This window comes from Arachis hypogaea, chromosome 20 (assembly GCF_003086295.3).
Source record: "Arachis hypogaea cultivar Tifrunner chromosome 20, arahy.Tifrunner.gnm2.J5K5, whole genome shotgun sequence".
NCBI classification, from domain to species: Eukaryota; Viridiplantae; Streptophyta; class Magnoliopsida; order Fabales; family Fabaceae; genus Arachis; species Arachis hypogaea.
The window spans coordinates 115,526,948-115,541,618 of NC_092055.1; the positions used below are offsets into that span (position 1 = coordinate 115,526,948).

General features: G+C 35.7%; 2 protein-coding genes across 4 annotated transcripts; one reads left to right on the plus strand and one right to left on the minus strand.

The window, feature by feature from the left end:
- The first annotated feature begins 984 nt into the window (after positions 1 to 984).
- Positions 985 to 5,677, plus strand: LOC112783535 (probable methyltransferase PMT26). Its single transcript, XM_025826520.3, has 9 exons — positions 985 to 1,234; positions 2,023 to 3,008; positions 3,090 to 3,239; positions 3,547 to 3,817; positions 3,944 to 4,054; positions 4,144 to 4,318; positions 4,499 to 4,771; positions 4,874 to 5,068; positions 5,182 to 5,677. The coding sequence occupies exons 2-9, from the start codon at positions 2,061 to 2,063 to the stop codon at positions 5,408 to 5,410; spliced, it is 2,352 nt and encodes a 783-aa protein (XP_025682305.1). The 5' UTR covers positions 985 to 1,234; positions 2,023 to 2,060; the 3' UTR covers positions 5,411 to 5,677.
- A 1,218-nt stretch (positions 5,678 to 6,895) lies between these two features.
- On the minus strand, positions 6,896 to 13,670 carry LOC112783334 (uncharacterized). 3 transcript variants are annotated; one of them, XM_072229573.1, is made up of 17 exons: positions 13,427 to 13,670; positions 12,993 to 13,336; positions 12,212 to 12,348; positions 11,637 to 11,740; positions 11,426 to 11,521; positions 10,843 to 10,936; positions 10,188 to 10,302; positions 9,903 to 10,102; positions 9,607 to 9,698; positions 9,471 to 9,526; positions 9,229 to 9,318; positions 9,010 to 9,109; positions 8,777 to 8,881; positions 8,598 to 8,670; positions 8,204 to 8,367; positions 7,365 to 7,407; positions 6,896 to 7,274 (listed from the first exon to the last, which is right to left on the minus strand). In XM_072229573.1, exons 1-17 carry the CDS (start codon positions 13,478 to 13,480, stop codon positions 7,219 to 7,221), a joined length of 1,923 nt encoding a protein of 640 aa, XP_072085674.1. In that variant the 5' UTR covers positions 13,481 to 13,670; the 3' UTR covers positions 6,896 to 7,218. The 3 variants fall into 3 exon arrangements, with proteins under 3 accessions (XP_072085674.1, XP_072085673.1, XP_025682042.1); XM_072229572.1 differs by having other exon boundaries at positions 12,212 to 12,360; XM_025826257.2 differs by having other exon boundaries at positions 12,993 to 13,348; positions 13,427 to 13,588.
- Between the last annotated feature and the right edge of the window lie 1,001 nt (positions 13,671 to 14,671).

The window sequence follows — 14,671 nt, forward strand, 5'->3', positions numbered from 1 at the left end:
TTGGCAATATTCCTTTTTCAAGTGCTCGTACATTAGTGTATTCATGTTCTTATATATATATAAAAGAATATTAATTATTATATCAATCGAAATGCATTAAATAGAAAGAAGTCTGATTATTGTCTGAGTATCCTACAATCCTACTAAGTTAATAAAGGATTTTGACTTTTGAATGTGCTGAATAAGAAGAACAAATGGTGAGCTACAGCTTTGGAAAATTTTATTTAATTTTATGAATGATATTTAATACATCAAAAAAGAAAATTAAATTATTCAGAGACAAAAGAAAAAGAAGGATATTCTTTGTACCCGAAGATAAGGGAATTAATTAGGGAGTGGACTCCCTCCTAAGTAGGCTTTGATAGTTCATAGTTAATACCTTTAGATATTTACAACAAAATAGGCACTGGGCTGCACCAAATTACTGAAGTGTTAAATATTAATATCCTTAAAGAGACTCGCAACCTTCACGGCTTCCACGTGCCCCCCTTTCTGCCTGTCTCTCCTCCTTTTTCTCTAGATTTTCAACTTACATAAATAAATAATCGGTATCAACAGCATATCTACCAACTTCTGCTAATTCTTATTTATAATTGTATTTTATAGAAGTGTGTTCGTGGATGTGTCTAATAAAAATATCTGTGTTTAATAGAAGTGTCTTTATAGATATATTTTCTAGATGTATCTCTTTATATATGTATTTAAAATATATTAATTATTAGACACATCCACGAACATACTTCCATAAAACATGATTATAAATAAGAGTTGGCAGGCAGATAATATGTTGGTACCATATATTTTTCCATAAATAATGAGTAATAATTTAGAATCTTAATTTATTTTTTTAATTCTTAAGTAATTTTTTTATATATATTATTTTAAAACTTTTAAAATTATGAAAATGACTATACTCACAGTAATTATGGGTGATAATATTATTTTTTAATTATTATTTGTTATTTATTTTGAAATCTTACTCTCGAATCTCGATTTCATCCACTTAACGCGCTTATATTGTTCTGTTCCGTCGGCACTCGTCAATTCCCCAAAAGGAAAATAAAAAAATAAAAATAAAGATTGCTACTCAATACTTTCTACTTATTAAAACCCGCATCTTCTTCCCTTCACATACTCCCAATCTCACAACACCACCTTCAACTATACACTTCTCTCACGCTGCACCACAATGGTGATGGAGTAATAATCCTCCCAGATCCACCCGTTTTCCAAGGTACTACTTCTTCTCCTCTACTCTTTCATGTTCACCTCTTCTAGCTCCATATTTCCATTCGAAATTTCGCCGCGGTGCCGTCTTATTTATACTACTTGTTCAGTTTTGCTCTATCATCACTTAGATTATAGATCCGTGTGATTGTTGTTGATTTTGAGCTGAAGTACGCGTCTGTTCTTGCTTTCGAATCGGTTAGAACCTGTACGATTCTATTTTTCGAAATCGTTGGCTATAGTAGTTCGCATGCTGCTTACTTGATTTGAATCTGTGCTGATATTGAAGTTTTGTTGATTATCCTTTGAAAATAGGAGACGGTTTTTATTTAACATTTTTAAGTGTGATAACGATCTGATCGGCAAGTTTCTATGATATATGATTTTGCTATCTCAGTTTTACCTGATGCATTTGCTCGATCCTTCATCGTTTGCTTGCTGAGTACACTTTAGATTCGTTTTGCTTTTTCGGAGTTTAAATTACTTATATCAGTGTTGGTTCAAGCGATCTGGTGCACCTTAGATTTGTAGTTTGTTTCATGCATTTGAAATGAAAATCATTTGCTCTGTATAGCCCAAAAAAAAAAAATACGAAAAGAAAAGAAGAAGAAAAGAAAAGAAGTTGAAAATAACATGCACCTCATTTTCACCGTCTGTTGGAGCCTTTTTTTTTCAATGCATGCTCTGGTTTCAGTATTTGCACACTTCACCTGTTGAATCTATCATACTCTAGGTGTTGCCAGTTTGGATCCAGTAATAGAAGTAGTGTTTAATTGTTGTTTGGTTTGTGACCAGGTCAAGGTGATCTGTGAAATATTGCACCCTTAAACAACATGGCTATAGGGAAATATACTAGAGTAGATGGTAGGAGATCATCATCGAGTTACTGTTCAACGGTGACTATTGTTGTGTTTGTGGCTCTGTGCTTGGCTGGGGTATGGATGATGACGTCATCCTCTGTTGTTCCAGAGCAAAATAAAGATGTGTCTCAAGAGGATAAGGTTGAGATGAAAGAACAGAATGAGGTAAAAGAGCAGGCTAGTGAAGTTGATAGTAGCAATACACGGCAATTCGAAGATAATCCAGGTGACTTACCTGAGGATGCAACCAAGGGGGATAGTACTGTCACATCAGAAGACAACTCAAACTCGAACTCTGAGGATGCTAAAACAGAAGACACAGACAAGAAAACAGAGGATGAAGATTCAAAGACAGAAAATACTGAATCAAACTCAGAAGCTACAGAAAGTAACAAAGAAAGTGATGAGACGTCCACTAAGGAAACTGATTCTGATGGGAGTGAGAAGAATTCTGGTTCAGATGAAAGTGAAAATAAATCTGATAACGAAACAACAGATGGTAAGATAGAGGAGAAGGTAGAACAAAGTGATAATAATGAATCTGACGAAAACTCTAGCAAGAATACAGATGATGATTCCAAAAATCAGAAATCAAATGAGGTATACCCGTCTGGGGCTCAGTCAGAACTTCTAAATGAAAATAAAGCAGAAACTGGATCTTGGTCAACTCAAGCAGCAGAATCAAAGAATGAAAAGGAGTCTCAAAAGTCCTCTAAGCAGTACAGTTGGAAACTTTGCAATACTACTGCTGGCCCCGACTTTATCCCATGCCTTGACAACTGGAAAGCAATTAGGAGTCTTCGGAGTACTAAACACTATGAACATCGAGAGAGGCACTGTCCTGAAGAACCTCCTACCTGCCTTGTCCCTCTTCCTGAAGGATATAAACGCTCAGTTGAATGGCCTAAAAGCCGAGAAAAGGTTGAAATGAACTCAGTTGTTGTCAATTATAATTCTCTGTTTCATAGTAAGCTCTCTCATAATTAAGTTATTCTTGTGCAGATATGGTATTACAATGTTCCACATACTAAGCTAGCCAAAGTTAAAGGGCATCAGAACTGGGTGAAAGTTACTGGCGAGTACCTTACTTTTCCCGGTGGTGGAACCCAGTTCAAGCATGGAGCACTTCATTACATTGACTTTATACAAGAGGTAAAGTGTATTTTTGTTGCTTTTAATGTTATCACAAATCTGGATGAATTTGCTGCATGTTCCATAAATTGATATTACATTACATATTCAGTTACAATTTACAAATGTAGTGCCCACCAACCCCTTTATGTTTCATCGTACAAAGCACAAATTTTCTTGATCTAAATTATTATATAGACAGCTCTTATGACTGAGATATCATGCTCTGATCAGAAACACATATTTTCATCCTAGAGTTGCTCAATATAATGTAGCCTGTTTACCTAAATTTGTTGAAATTTTACTTAATAGTGTTTTGGTCATACAGTCTGTACCTGACATTCTTTGGGGGAAACGCACACGAGTCATATTAGATGTTGGATGTGGTGTTGCCAGCTTTGGAGGCTTTCTCTTTGATAGAGATGTTCTTGCAATGTCATTTGCACCAAAAGATGAACATGAAGCTCAGGTGCAATTCGCACTTGAAAGGGGAATCCCTGCTATTTCTGCTGTGATGGGCACAAAGAGGCTTCCCTTCCCGGGGAAAGTATTTGATGTAGTCCATTGTGCACGATGCAGAGTTCCATGGCATATTGAAGGTATGCTGATATTGTAACTTTAGTATGGTGATCAGCTGAATTCCTAACATAAATATAGTTTGTAGCGATGTAAAATCCACGAAAAAGTTGAGGCTTATTCTATTATTATTTTGTGTACAACTGCAGGTGGTAAACTTCTTTTAGAGTTGAATAGGGTCTTGCGACCTGGTGGTTTCTTTGTATGGTCTGCTACTCCTGTTTATCAGAAGCTTGATGAAGATGTTGAAATATGGAATGGTTAGATGATAACAGTCTTATGTTTCCCTCTTGTATACATTTTAGTATAGCAATGTATCTAATCTCTGACACTTATGATTATTTGGCAGCCATGAAGAAACTAACAAAAGCAATGTGCTGGGAACTAGTGTCAATTAGCAAGGATCAAGTTAATGGAGTTGGTGTAGCTGTTTACAAGAAACCAACTTCTAACGAGTGTTATGAGGCACGTTCTAAGAATGATCCTCCAGTTTGTCAAGACTCTGATGATCCTAATGCAGCATGGTATTTTACTCAGCCTGACACATTTGTGTTTTTTTTTTTTTTAAATTTATTTAAAACTTTTTTTGGGGGGAAAAGTGTTAAACTGAATACCCCCCCCCCCCCCCACCCCCCCAAAAAAAAGAAAATCTTTCTCTTCATGCTACCTCCATACTGCAGAGCCTAATATCTTTGGTGCAACAGGAATGTTCCATTGCAAGCTTGCATGCACAAAGCACCAGTGAGTTCAACGGAACGTGGGTCGCAGTGGCCTGAGCAGTGGCCAACAAGACTGACCAACGTGCCTTACTGGTTGTCAAGTGACCAAGTTGGAGTTTATGGGAAGCCTGCTCCTGAAGATTTTTCTGCTGACTATAAACACTGGAAACGTGTGGTGTCGAAGTCCTATCTAAATGGGATGGGAATTCAGTGGTCAAACATACGGAATGTCATGGATATGAATGCCATCTATGGAGGGTGAGCAGAAGCCATGGTTTCCAACATGACTCTGAATTATACGTTAATAATTTGCTCTCTTATTCGTTAGTGCTTGACATATTCATTCTTGGTGGCTTCCAGATTTGCCGCAGCTTTGAAGGATAGGAGTATTTGGGTCATGAATGTGGTTTCAATAGACTCCGCAGATACTCTTCCCATTATATATGAACGAGGTCTATTTGGTATATATCATGATTGGTGTGAATCATTTAGTACCTATCCCAGGACCTATGATCTCCTCCATGCTGATCATCTATTTTCGAAGATAAAGAAAAGGTACCAATAGTAACTATTTGATCATATATTCATATTCATTATCATCAAAAAGCTTGGTTATACTATTAGTATATTACCATGCCATATGCTTTATTTTCTCAATGCCCATGCAGGTGCACTGTAGATGGTTTAATGGCCGAGGTTGATCGGATTCTCAGGCCGGAAGGAAAGCTTATTGTCCGCGACACTGTTGAGACCATTGAAGAGGTTGAGAACATGGCAAGGTCAATGAAGTGGAAGGTTCGTATGACTTACTCCAAGGAGAAAGAAGGCATGTTATGTGTCGAGAAGTCAACGTGGCGGCCCGAAGATTCGGAAACCCTTGAGTATGCTATTGTTTAAGCAGTGAAATGCAAAAAAACGTGGGTTTTGGCTGCTGAAAATTCTTGTGTAACAGTATTTCCACTATCAAGCATGTAACAAGTTAGTTAGGCATCTATTTATTTTATTGGTCTTATTTCCGTTTCGTATTAATTTTGATATCCCCTATAATATCCAGAGGTTGCTCTATTTTGCCGTAACATGTTGCGATATTGTCAAAGAAATTTCATCACATTCATGCAAATGTAAAGGCCATTGGTTAATATACTTTCAACAGTTTCAGAATAACTGACGTTCACAATACCAATATTGGTAGTATTTATGACATTAGATTCTCAGCCCTTTTATCCAACGGTTTCCAACCTGGTTTGGATGATTGCAAAAAAATGCATGGATCTTTCGACTCGTTTTGGCAACGAGATTTGGATTCTGTTCTCGTGCTGACATGTTCGTGGGTTTCATGGATTATTTGACAAAAAAGGTTGATCAAGTTGGATTAAGGGACGAGAGGAAATCCATCCTTGTTAACCTAGTGGCAAATAACGAGGTCTCTAATTACTAATAATAAAAATTTGGCAATATTAAATTAAGAATTTAATTTTGATGTTATTAGTCAAGATATTTACTTTCGAAGGTTAAGCTGATTTATTTTCGAAGGTTAAGCTGATTCAAAACATTAATGAAGTTTTGAAATGAAAGCAGAGATCAAAAGAAATGCACGTGCAGACATCCTGTGGAGAACTGTTGGCACAAATTCGACGGACATAATAAATCGAGTAAAGACATAATAAATCGAGCAATTACTCGAATGAAGAAGATCGAAGGCTTTTTCAAGTTAAGGATTTTTCAATAACACTTTTGGGCAAAAGAGCAGGAACAGTTACTCAAAGTTTCGCACACAAGGGGTATCATGTCATTAATGGTCGGTTATGGAAATGAGTTATAAATATTAGAAAATCTTAGGAAATCAAAGTTGGAACTTTTCTTTAGAAATACACTCAAACACACTCGTATCCCAGCAAATTCATGAGTCTGCATTCGAATTCGATTTCTGTAGGGTTCCTTCCATGTCTTTTATCTTTCTAATTTATGATTTTCAGCAAACTTTACTTTTTCTGTTCAATTTATCTTTTCAAGCAATTTTAAATTTCATTGTCAAATTTACATTTCAACACTTTTAATTTTCATGTCAAAAACCCCTTTGATTCAATCGAAGGCATTTTTATTGCTTTATTTAAATTCATCGCAAATTTTTTCGATTTCAGTCAATTTATCTTCCATTATTTTATTTCATACTCTTTAAACCTTTTTTAATGCTCGTCTGATTCGAAGACATTTGATGCACTTATAGAAAAACTGATACTTGCAAAAGAGTAAGTTTCATTCCCAAATTATTAGAATCGAACTACCATCGATTTGCTAAAAATCGACAAAATAGATGCATTATCAATGTAAAGTAGTTTTACACATACATCCAATCACGTATAAAACGCTTGATACTCTAAATACATCAAAATTAAAGACTTGTTTTTATAGGATCAAATTAAAGGCTTGTTTAGTTGTTTTTATAGGGTAACATTTACAGTGATTTTTAATTACGATTGAATCAAAGCCACATGATCAATATACTTTTTTTTTAACAGACGATAATTACCTAATAATTTGAACTACTAGACTTTTAATAACATCATATGATTGAATAATGCGCAAAAATATCATATTTTATAAAAGGACTTGAAATCAAAGCTAATTACAAACCGCAATCACCGGATTGTAATCCTCCATCGAAAGCATATGCGTAGTCCGTACAACTAATCACGTGGTCAAAATCATGTCTTCATAGCCTCTCTGATGTGCGGGTACCTATGAGCCCATCGAGAGAAACCTGCACAACGAGTAATAAAAATGCAATAACTAGTTTACCAAAAAGGCCTTCAGTACTCTAATAATTAGGAGAAGCATAATAAACATTTACCAGCAGAAATAATCTCAGAAAGATCCATATCCACATTTGTATCCTGTAGTTATTTGTATCAAACAACAAACCAACAATGAAATTAATACTTACGAAATCAAAATATAAATATCTAGTCGACCACCATATTTATCGTTCAGTAAAAATCTGGCCTGGGTAATTCAAAGAGCAATATCAAGGTTCTGTACTTCCGTTAGAATGGGAGGAGGTACATTGGAGAGGGGTATTGATAGCGTGTATGGATCCATGACAGCAGAAAACAGTGAAAATAAACATGAAAACACATGCAGAGATATCAACTGCACGTTTCTTTCGAGAAATGATTAGGTCATGCTATGTGCATGTGATGAATAAAACAAATAGTAGAGAAATAGAGATTTTCAAAGTTCAGTGATTCTTAGTCACAAGTCCCACACATGGGGTATAGCAAAGATGTTGGCGGTGTGCTGAAATTGTGATAAAACCACGGTGCAACTTATAAGCAACAAATATCACTTTAATTCAAATCGTATTCATAGGCAATAAATGGGAAGTAATACTTGTAATGCTAGGGAACCAACTTCTTTCGGCCAATATCAGCCAATTTTTTTTTAATTGTTTTTTTATTTGAAATTCTAGATCCTAAATCATAAACCATTAACCCTAAATTATAAACCTAAATCCTAAAGTTGGCTAATGTTGACTAACTAAAGTTGCTTCCCTATACTTTCTCAAGAAGAAATACAACATTTAGGTTCGAGTTTAAACAAATACTGCGTAAATATTATCTTCTGAATTAAGCTGTTTGACTAACTTTATTTAAACAAGAAAGAAAGGGAATTCACAATTCAGTAATTCACCTGTTTTGATGAAGCCAGACATCTTGTGATGAGTTCATAAAGACTGCCAAGAATGGTATTATTGAAATCAGAACAGCTTAAAAGGGCCTCTTCTGATGTATAATCAAATATCAGTGCACAAATGGTTGCTGCCATCATCATACTTGACATGTCATCGGTATTTCCTACGAACCATGATTCAGCAACAAAAATCAAGATAGATTCTCTACTCCGTTCTTTTCATTCAAACCTAAACTAATACAGGGTTTCTCTGGTATCCTTGTCTTTTCAAGAGTAGTATTGAACACAGTACCTACCCATTTTATGTTTTGAAGCGAAGTACATGAACAAGCAAGGAATCAAATCATAACAAAGCATAAAATGGGAAGTTAGAGGCTGCCACCAAATGCGATACCTGACCAATAAGCCAATGCCCTCAGAAGACTAACAAAGGACGATTCATCTACCGTCAACTGAATTTTGTCATTCTATAGTAGAAAAGGTGCAACTTATATCAACAGTTTATATAACCAATATTGTTTATCATAAGGCTTCTTTTTAAATAATTAAAAAAAAAAAGGATGAGAACATCACCTTTAGTAGAAGGTTCATTATTGTATCACATGCCAAAAAGATGCAACCATTGTCCTCAACCATATAACCATCTGGCCCAACTAATTTACTGAAGCAATCTATAACCTGCAAATAAAATCCATTATATTTAGCCACAAAACATAAAGCTTTGCTAGTGATGTTAAACAGGAAGCACCATCCTTGCAACAAATGTAAAAGGCAATCATAATGATCATTCAAAGAGAATAGTTTACACTTTTGAGTCCTCCGCATGAAGCCATAGCTTTGCATCCTTCAATCTCCATAGTAATTTGACACAACAGGGGTAGCAGAAAGCACACAGCATAAAAGGGGCTGAAATATACAACAATAACTCTAAGAATGTAAAATATTTTCTACTCAACCAAATAACCAAAAACAGATTGCCAGATAAAAGGTTTATGATTTACCAATAATTATCTTTATAAAGATACCTTTGTTCATCTTCTCCTTCAACAGAAAGCATATAGCCTAAAAGATTTTGAACCTTCTCCTTGCATGCAAGAGGCACTTCAGCAAGATAGCTGAAAAATGTAAGGAAAAATAAAATTGAAGACTTACAAAATTTTAGTGAAAATAACCTCAGCGAAATTCACACAATCATACTGCATTCTTTGCATCAGATACAGAAAATAGCAGCAGATAGTGCACTGGTAGCAACAATGTAGGACTATACCTCCCAATAATCCTAACAGACGCAAGTAAATCGTCCCCTTTCTTTTGCCCATGTTCCTGTGCAATTTCACCATTATACTTTGCTAAAACCTATTAATTACTAAAATTATGTAGAGTGACTGAGTTATACAACATACCTTTGCATCTTCTAAATACTCTAGTACAACCATAATTGTCTCATTAAGTTGGTGAATCAGCTTTGTCAAGGTGCCTTCATCAAGCAGGTTTCCTACAAAAGAACATCAGTTGATCGTTACTTAAAAGTCTTGTAATCCCACCCACGTGTTCTGCCCAACCTAAAGCCAGAAGCAATGATATGATAATAACCATGCAAACATGTGAAAGAATACACATGATCTGCTCACAATAGAAAGGTAAGTGGGATAAATTTGAGAAGAGCTTCTATAGGATTCCAAACAGTGAATTGAATTACCATCATTTCCACCAATCTTTGAAATTAACTTTATTATCTTCTCAACCAAAGAGTAGGCAACAGCGACATTTCGCCGCTTTAGCACAATTGCCTCAGCAGTAGCTGATGTATCCTGCGGTGCTTCATACTTTAGATAGGCCAACTCATTCAGCAGAACAGCAATTTCAACCCTTGACTGCTCCAAGACAAGCAATAAACACCTAAAAAAACATAGCAGTGAGAAATGAAGCTATGAGTGCACAATGCAGACAACTTAAAAAGTTGTCATTTAATTATCAGACTTACATTTCAGCTGGAGATTGTACAGCACTTGCGGTTACTTGGTTAATCAACCAATCTTCTCCATATATGGAAACCATAGACTCAGCTAAGAAGAGAGCCTGAAGCCTTTCAGCAGGAGCTGCATATGAATTACAAATCAAGATAGATAGAAACAAGCAATTCGTCTAGTTAGTCAAACCGAAACACAGTAGCTAGAAATAAGAACATTCTTTAGCTTTGTAAAAGTCCATATGATCTGTGTAAAATCTCAAGATCACCTCATCTAGAAGTCCCAAACTCTTCCTCCAATACAATAATCCCTGTCCGCTTATGGAACGTTAAAATATACCTTTATAGCATCAAACACCTTTCTCTAAGTAAACAGTATATCGTTTTCTTTTTTCCTTTTAATTTTGTGAAGTTTTCTTAGGCCTTCTTACAATAATCCCAACCTCCTCTTTTAGCCACAATCACAATCTTCTTGTTTTTTATAACAAAGCTTGCAGACTTACTAAACCTTTTAGTTTGTAAGATCACAAAGTAGTATATACCTTCATCAGCTGAGACGCTAGTACAGTTACAACTATAATGAACCTAGTGGGGAAACAAATAAAGAGGAACTAAGAAAACAAGGTAAAATAGCATAGTAAATATATCTCAGAAAATGGTCTCAACATACCAACACGATTCTGCAAAACAGCAACAATACCAATGCGAATATTGTCTGAAATATTATCTTTGGAAAGTGTTCGAAGTGCAGCAAGAAATTGTGCCTGAAAGAGCCAAGAAATTGAAGTCAAATGCACAGAATTTGCAAGGCAAATGAATAAAAACGTATGCACATAAAAAAATATGTTATAAGAAATTAAGTACTTAACACAGTATTTAACCGATGAAGATCACTAAAAAAATCCAAAAACAACAGTTCAATTTATGGAACTTTGTTGTTATCCATGCATAGACTAAAAGAATTGACCTGACCAAGAAGATGAAACTTCAAACCAATTAGGAAATATTCATATGAAATATCCTAAATTAAGTGAACCATACTTTATCAAAAGTGTTCCCTAAACCTGCATTGCAAAAGAGACGACATGGAGAACATGAACCCAATCCTAACCCAAACTGCAGCTAGGTAAATATTATAGCAATTTTCAGTCACTTAGCTTATGTAAGACGACCTTTTTTTTTCCTTTTAATATTTATCCTACATTTTAGGATTTTGTTACCTGAAAGCAACAGAATAAGGCACGAAAGCCTACCGTGTCTTTTGGAGAAAGAATGCCATTAAGCAGGTGGAGAGAATCAAATTTTAAGGATGTGTGTAAGACTGCAAACTGCCTTGCTATTGCTGTTAACTGTGGAAAGACACACCGAGAACATAGCTTTATATATCACAGGGGAAGATTACAGAACCAAAATCAAAATGAAACAAATTAACTCTAATGCAAAATACTCAAAAGGTACACTCACAATAACCAAGAGCTCAGGTAAGTAATCATTGTAGATTATATCCAAGGATATCCTACTCAAAATCAATTGCAAGAGTTTTATAGATATTTCCATTAGATGTGAACCTGCATAAAGTTTGACAATTGTGAATCGTGGACAATGAAAATAAGAATCAGCAGATCATAAAATCCCGTGTTTTGAGTTGTGCATACTACAGGAAGATGACTACTATAAAAAGAATGAAATTTTTAATTTTATTAAATGTGTATTTTTAAAAATTCAAAACGAAATCTTCCCATCCTTTCCAAATAACTCCTGCAGCTTGTTCACTCACTTGGACATAGTATACAAAGAGTGAGTTCAACTTCCCAACCAAATCTTTCTTATGTGGCACATAAATGAAGAGATCAAAGGACCTTTGGTAGATTATGTCAACCGAGAATTGACCCAATATTATAAAGGAATATTAATATTAATGGTTCATAGGAGAGGTTTGAGAACAAAAAATCTCTTTTCATTACAATTTCAGCTTGTCCTATATTGACCAGTCACCAGTCTGAAGCAGGAAGCTATCCCAGCAGTCAACAAGAACTTACCATCCTGCAGAGAAGATATTTGAGAAGCTAGTATCTTGATGCCTCCAGATTCATAAAGCTTCATAATTCCATCACTAGATGCAGCCGATACCAAGTATAAAAACTCATAGCATTCTTCAAGAACTGACGAACCAGATCTAAACAAGAAACTTAATAAATAATAAGACATGATCACTTGGTCAAAAGTACTTAAAGAGCAAGCTATTGCGTACATGTAATAGCATATTTCAAACTCCCTTGCTATTTCGTACTTTTTTCACGAAATACGACTTATAAGACTCCACGTTACAACATCCAATTTGTTCATCCACCATTTGCAAACAAAAGAAATAACTGAATTTGGTCCCATTTTTTTCTGAAAATTGTCCAAATATGCAAGTAATTTGTCGCATTTAGTTGTCGCCGAAATAAAAATACAAAGACAATAGACACAGAAACTCAGTTTGGTTATGGGGTCAAGGACAAACACACAAGCTATTCGTCTCTGTCTCTCTATCTTTGTATTTCAGTCTAAGAAATAGAATCTAAACACAGTCTATATAACCCTTAAACGAAGAATCCATGGAATAGTGAAGTATATGAAATAACTGCACATCCAATGTGCTATCATAAACCGAAGCACTGAACCACAGTGTGCTGCTATTTCATCTATCATCAATCTATCCGTATGTATGGTAGTAGCACATTGCTTCCAATACAAGAATAGTATGTTATCAATAATTTAAAATTCAAAACTATATAAAATTAAAAAAGCAAGCGAGAGGAGAGAGAGAGTGAGTACGGGGTGGAGATGACTTCCAAAATGAGAGGGATTTTTGAAAGCATGTCTTGAGAAGAAGCAATATCAGGAACGCGACACAAAGCAGCAAGAACAGTAACGGCAAGGCGCAAATATGCAACTCGATTATCGTTATTAACAGATTCGGGTTTAGGCATGCCGGTTCTGAGAAGGCGATGGAGGAAGGAGGTGCCGACGGCGTGGTAGACCTTACGGAGGGAGGAGTGATCCTCTGCTTTGCAGAACTTGGTTACCAGAAGGAGTCCAGCTAGGCGCTGCTCGTCTCGATCTCCTTTCAGAAGCTTCAAGCATTCCTCCATGTTCGGACATTGTTCGTGTTCTTCTTGCTGTGTTTGTGACTGTGTAAGCATAATTGAATTCAATATGCAGCAGCATCAGAATATAACATAACATATCAAGAGAGAGAGAGAGCTCACCATTGACGTGGAGGTGGAGCACTCTCCAGCATGGGAGACCTTATCACCTTCCATGGAACTGAACCTAAGTACCTGACGTCTGCTACGCTTTTCACTTCCACTTCCGCAATTGAAATGAGAATGCGAGCCTTCTCGAAGATGAAGGCGATGAACTGGAAAGTGGAAACAGCGTCGTATACGGGCTCGCTCATTTTTTTTTGGGGGTCAGGGTTTAGGCCCACGACCGGCCCAAACCGCCGAAAAGACGGAACTCCAACTAGAGATGGCAATATCACCTACCCGCTCGGTTAATGTTCTTAGGGGTGTCCATGGATCGGATCGTATCCGCAGATCCGCGGTAAATATTCGCATTCGATTCAAAAATTGCGAATACGATCCGATCCGCAAATTGATCGGATCCGATCCGATCCGATCCGTTTGCAGATCGGATCCGATCCGATTCGTTTGCGGATCGGATCGCTGATATCTGCTCTATATCTGCGTATCCGATTCGCGAATCCGCAGATCCGCACAATAATAATTAAAAAATATATATATATATATATGTGTGTGTATGTGTTTGGTATTATATTTACTTGTTTGTATGTTTTAGTTAGTAATTATTATTCATATATTGTATTATTTTATTTTTGTTATTTAGAAAGAGTTTGATTAAAAATATTTTAGGAATAAATAAGTTTAAAAGTATGAAAAAAATATTTTTATTGAATTTTTTTACATAAAAATATGATTAAAAAGAGAAGGTTTAATCATGCGGATATATCCGATATCCGATCCGATCCAATCCGCACATTTGCGGATCAGATCGGATCGGATCCGGCACTAAAAAGCGCGGATATCATATCCGATCCAATCCGATGGAAATTGTGCGGATCGGATCGAATTTTCGGCCATATCCGATCCAATCCGATCCGCAGACACCCCTAAATGTTCTACTGATTAACGGGCTAATTATTTTTATTATTTATACTGGGCCATTTATAACTACCAACTCATGGCCCAATATCTCTGTGTTTAACTAGTGGACTACTAGGACTACGGTTCATAATTTTTAAAAGTTTGTAACTTACCCAGTCCAAAAACAAAAGGTTTGTAACTTAAGTCTAGAAAAATACAAGACAAAAAAAATGCTCTGGAAAAATAAAAATAAAAAATATGTTAAAACTAAAAGGTTTTTGGGGAAAAAAAGGAGTATAATATTTTTTAAATTCTAAACTCTAAATTATATACTCAAAATTTTAAACT